Source organism: Notothenia coriiceps, unplaced genomic scaffold (genome assembly GCF_000735185.1).
Source record: "Notothenia coriiceps isolate Sejong01 unplaced genomic scaffold, NC01 NC01_scaffold00009631, whole genome shotgun sequence".
NCBI lineage: Eukaryota > Metazoa > Chordata > Actinopteri > Perciformes > Nototheniidae > Notothenia > Notothenia coriiceps.
The window spans coordinates 1-4,094 of record NW_011342332.1 but is presented as its reverse complement, the minus strand read 5'-3'; the positions used below and the strand labels follow the sequence as shown (position 1 = coordinate 4,094).

General features: G+C 39.9%; 1 protein-coding gene and 1 long non-coding RNA gene across 2 annotated transcripts; one reads left to right on the top strand and one right to left on the bottom strand.

The window, feature by feature from the left end:
* Positions 1–111: 111 nt before the first annotated feature.
* On the bottom strand, positions 112–2,608 carry LOC104945398 (uncharacterized). The gene is made up of 4 exons (XR_798336.1): positions 2,502–2,608; positions 1,696–2,080; positions 435–534; positions 112–335 (listed from the first exon to the last, which is right to left on the bottom strand). It is a non-coding gene; the product is annotated as an uncharacterized lncRNA (long non-coding RNA).
* fpgs (folylpolyglutamate synthase) lies at positions 342–3,248 on the top strand. Its single transcript, XM_010771061.1, has 2 exons — positions 342–519; positions 1,720–3,248. Exons 1-2 carry the CDS (start codon positions 426–428, stop codon positions 2,088–2,090), a joined length of 465 nt encoding a protein of 154 aa, XP_010769363.1. The 5' UTR covers positions 342–425; the 3' UTR covers positions 2,091–3,248.
* Positions 3,249–4,094: the final 846 nt, after the last annotated feature.

Below are 4,094 nucleotides of genomic sequence, written 5' to 3'. Positions count from 1 at the left end.
CCCAAAAGTTTGTCTTGTAACTCGATACCTCAAAAGTTATTGTTCTTGGCCACATGTAAAGCTTGGGCCTGGAAAGCAGTGTCAAACTCGCGGTACAAAATCCACTGGACGTTTCGGTTGCTTTTCAAGGTTTATTTCCAGCAAACATTAAACAAAATACGAAAACAATATGTAACGTAAACTTAAACAGCAGATCCTAGTAATCTGTATTTTACGAAGCATAAGGTTGCGTCTGCGTGTCGATGACGGTATTGCTGCTGCCCTCCCGTCACACACCGCACCTCCAACTTAAAGCCTTAGCCCCGCCCCCTTCACCTGTGCAAGCACACCTCTCACTGAAACAGAAAAATGCATTAATAAAGGTTCCAAATAAATCAAAACAAAATCAACTTAAATGCGGCTCCTACACTAATGATCAGATATTCATGTCTTACTGTCCTCTCTCTTTTCAGCCGTGTCAGTTTGACTTTGCTGTCTTCTGCCCGAACATCACCGAGGCCATGGCTTCATGCAATGCAGGTGAGATCATTGAACCTGTGTGAAAGATGTTTGTGTGAAAGAAGAATAAAGTTTGAATTGCATGAGGGTATTTTGCACATGCGTGTAAATGATGTTGTTGGACAGCCTCACTAGTAAGGCAAGGCACGTTTATTTATGCAGCCCCTTTCAACACAAGGCCATTCAAAGTGCTTCTGGGAGTTTGTTCCAGATGTTTGGAGCATAATAACTGAACTTCTCCATGTTTAGTTCTGACTCTGGGGACAGACAGTTGACCTGTCACTACCCGATCTGTCAGGTTACCCGAGCAGTCTGCGCCAGGGTTTCCATTAGCCGGTAATTACCAGTTTTTAGCTGGTAACATTTATTAAAAAACGGTAAATTCAAAAGGTTAGGTTACCTTGGTTGCTGATTGGCTAATGGTTACACAAGCCAAAACATCATTATGACATCATCATCATACAGAGAGATTCTCCCGTGTTATTATTCAAAGTTAGACTAAACTTTTGAATAATGTACTTCATCTAACTATAAGTAGTTTGTTTGAATTTAATAATTAGGTTGTTTGAAGATTTTCCTTTTTCAAGATTATTGAAAAAGGAAAATTTCGATCTGTTAGGATTATAAACTGAAGCAATATAAAAAAGAGCCCCATTAACTGAGTTTCAAACATCATAGTCCGGTAATTACCTGCTAATGGAAACTCTGCTGCACAATTTTTCTTATTATTATAATTGAAACATGACTGGTAAGTTTCGAATTTGTCCGGTAAAATTAATTATTTCCGGACACTTGACCGGCAAGAAAAAAATCCTAGCGGAAACCCTGGTCTGCGCATGTGCGAAAATGTATAACCTACAATAATACATAATGATTAATGAGTTGATTTATATTCTATATCATAAATCCATACCTGCCAAGTAACTAGTTTGACTTTACATTACTTGTACTTACCTTTAAGGATGAACTTTGGCGAGATCCGTTTTATTTGTAATCACCCTTTACCATATCATCTTTTAAATTGCGTTAAAATGCAAAATAATCCATGGTATATAAGTCTCTCTCTTTCTGCTCTATCAGCACTATGGACATAAATCATTATGTAGGTTTTTCATTTTCGCACATGCGCAGACCGACCGGGTAACCTGACAGACTTGTCCCAGAAGACCTGAGAGTAACACAGTTAGTGATCTATACCTTGTTCATGGTGTCGCCTCTCAGACCAGCAGAACTTCAACGTGTCGGTGGAGAACATGCTGACCCGCTGCCTGGACAACGAGAGGAGCTGGTGTCTCCACAACAGCCAGGCTTCTAACAAAGGCTCCCAGCTGCTGATTGAGGACAGTCTCCCGAAGAAGACGACGACGGACACGCTGGTGTTCCCCTGCATCCTCAGCGCCCTGCAGTGGATCACTCAGGGTCGGGATCCGGTTCTGACTGACCCGGCTAACAGAGTCCTGCCGTTGAAACCTAGCATCAACGCTAAAGCTGCTCCGCTCTGTGATGCCTCTGAGATCCACATCCTCATCGCTGGCAGCCTCCACCTGGTGGGGGGGGCGCTCAAACACCTGGACGCAGCTAACTACAAGTAAACAGACATGGGGTATTAGTGGATTCAAACTGTTTAAAAAATGGGATGTCTCATTGTTCTTGACATCTAAATGAGGTGTGTTTGGTGCTAGCGCTCAAACACCTGGACGCAGCTAACTACAAGTAAAAAGACATGTTAATTCAAACAGTTTAAATAATGGGATGTCTCATTGTTCTTGACATCTAAATGAGGTATGTTAGGCACTAGCTGTTTGGACTGAATGAGACAAGCTGCACCGAGGCACTGTTAGCTTTCCTACAGTAGCTGATGCTAGCGCTCAAACACCTGGACGCTGCTAACTACAAGTAAACAGACATGTGAATTAGTGAATTTAAATAATGGGATGTTCTCATTCTTCTTGAAATCTAAATGGGGTATGTTTGGTGCTAGCTTTGTGTCTTCAGAGGTTTACCTGAATGAGACGAGCTGCACGAGGCTCTGTTAGCTTGATGCTAGGAGATGATGCTAGGAGGCGGGACCAGGGCAGCTCCACCCAGATTCGTACAGACGAGCAGGGGGAGATAACTTTAGTCTTAATGAAGCCAAACATGTTTACATGATCTGAAAGGTGCATTCAGGTGCAGCACGACGAGCGGAGCTGACTCAACTGGAACTGTGTGCCCCGGGATGAACGCTGCGTCGTCTCATTATAAAACAGAAACACGACAAAGTGCCTCATGGAGTTATGATTTCTTGTGATTTAACTATCAATTGGAACACTTGACTATTACGAAGAAAGCCATTTTGCACGGCTTCTAATTTTGTTGGATTTTGGCAATGTATTAAACACATGGCCTACTCGTTTCCTTTTTGTACGTGAGTGTAACTTTGCTAATGTCCTGAGATTTGAAGTTGTGTAATTAACTCTCCTTCCGTGCCATCTGTCAGACTGTACACTGAAATTATAGTAATATATAAATGGTCCTTCATTTGCATTATCTGACACTACATACAAGTATCGTATGTAAAATGGTTTGAAAAGATATTGAAACTGTATAAAAATACATTTGTAATCGGGGTCTTCATGTTGTCATGTTGATTAAGTGACGGGCGTAACCGCAAGTGAGTTTACATTTCATTTCAGAATAAATCAAGAATACTTGTCACTTGTTGCAAGTGTCTGAAATACGAGTTATTAAAAAATGGCTTTGCAAACGTTGTCATCTTTTCTTGGTCTCCTTCCAGCAGCTTAAACCTAATAGGATATGTTTTATAATTATAGAAACAACTGTTATCAATTAATTGTAATCAACATCTCCCCCTCATCTGCACCGCTCCATCATCATCATCATCAGTGGTAGAGGTCTGATATACACACTGAAGATCACAATATGGGTGTCTGTCTAGGATGTATTGGAAAGCAAGTTTTCTAGGAAATGGGCAATTATAATTGACTATATAGTTACATGTAAGTTATATTTGTTTTTTATTTAAGTCTAGCTCACCAACATCCAGCTGGAGGTAAGTAAACTAACTAGACTGCATTTATATATAGCGATTTCCATGTCTTTATGACCCTATGCTCGTACTATACTTGATTATTTCCATTTGATGCTACTTGTGCTTTTAGTCCACTACATTTTGGAGGCAAGTAATGTACTTTTTACTGTTCTACATTTATTAAACACTCAGTTACAAGCTACTTAGTACAAATGAAAACACATGATGTGATGCAACATGTTAGTTTTTAATATTCACAAGCTACCCTGCAGTATACAAAGTCATTCAAACTAGCTGCACCTTTACCAGCTTTGAGAACACTTTCATGATCAATGATTATAAAACATATCATATATATTATTCTGAAATGGACCAATCTGCTCAATGACTACTTTTACTGTAACAGAGTATTCCTACACTCTGGTACTTGTACTTTTACTCAAGTACAAGATCTGAGAACTTCTATTTTTACTCAAGTACAAGATCTGAGTACTTCTACTTTTACTCAAGTACAAGATCTGAGTACTTCTCCTTTTACTCAAGTCTTACTGTTGAACAGCTTCTT

Coding starts and splice junctions, on each gene's coding strand:
- fpgs (XM_010771061.1), top strand. CDS start 426: ATGTCTTACTGTCCTCTCTCTTTTCAGCCGTGTCAGTTTGACTTTGCT. Junction 520..1,719: donor CATGGCTTCATGCAATGCAG/GTGAGATCATTG, acceptor GTCGCCTCTCAG/ACCAGCAGAACTTCAACGTG.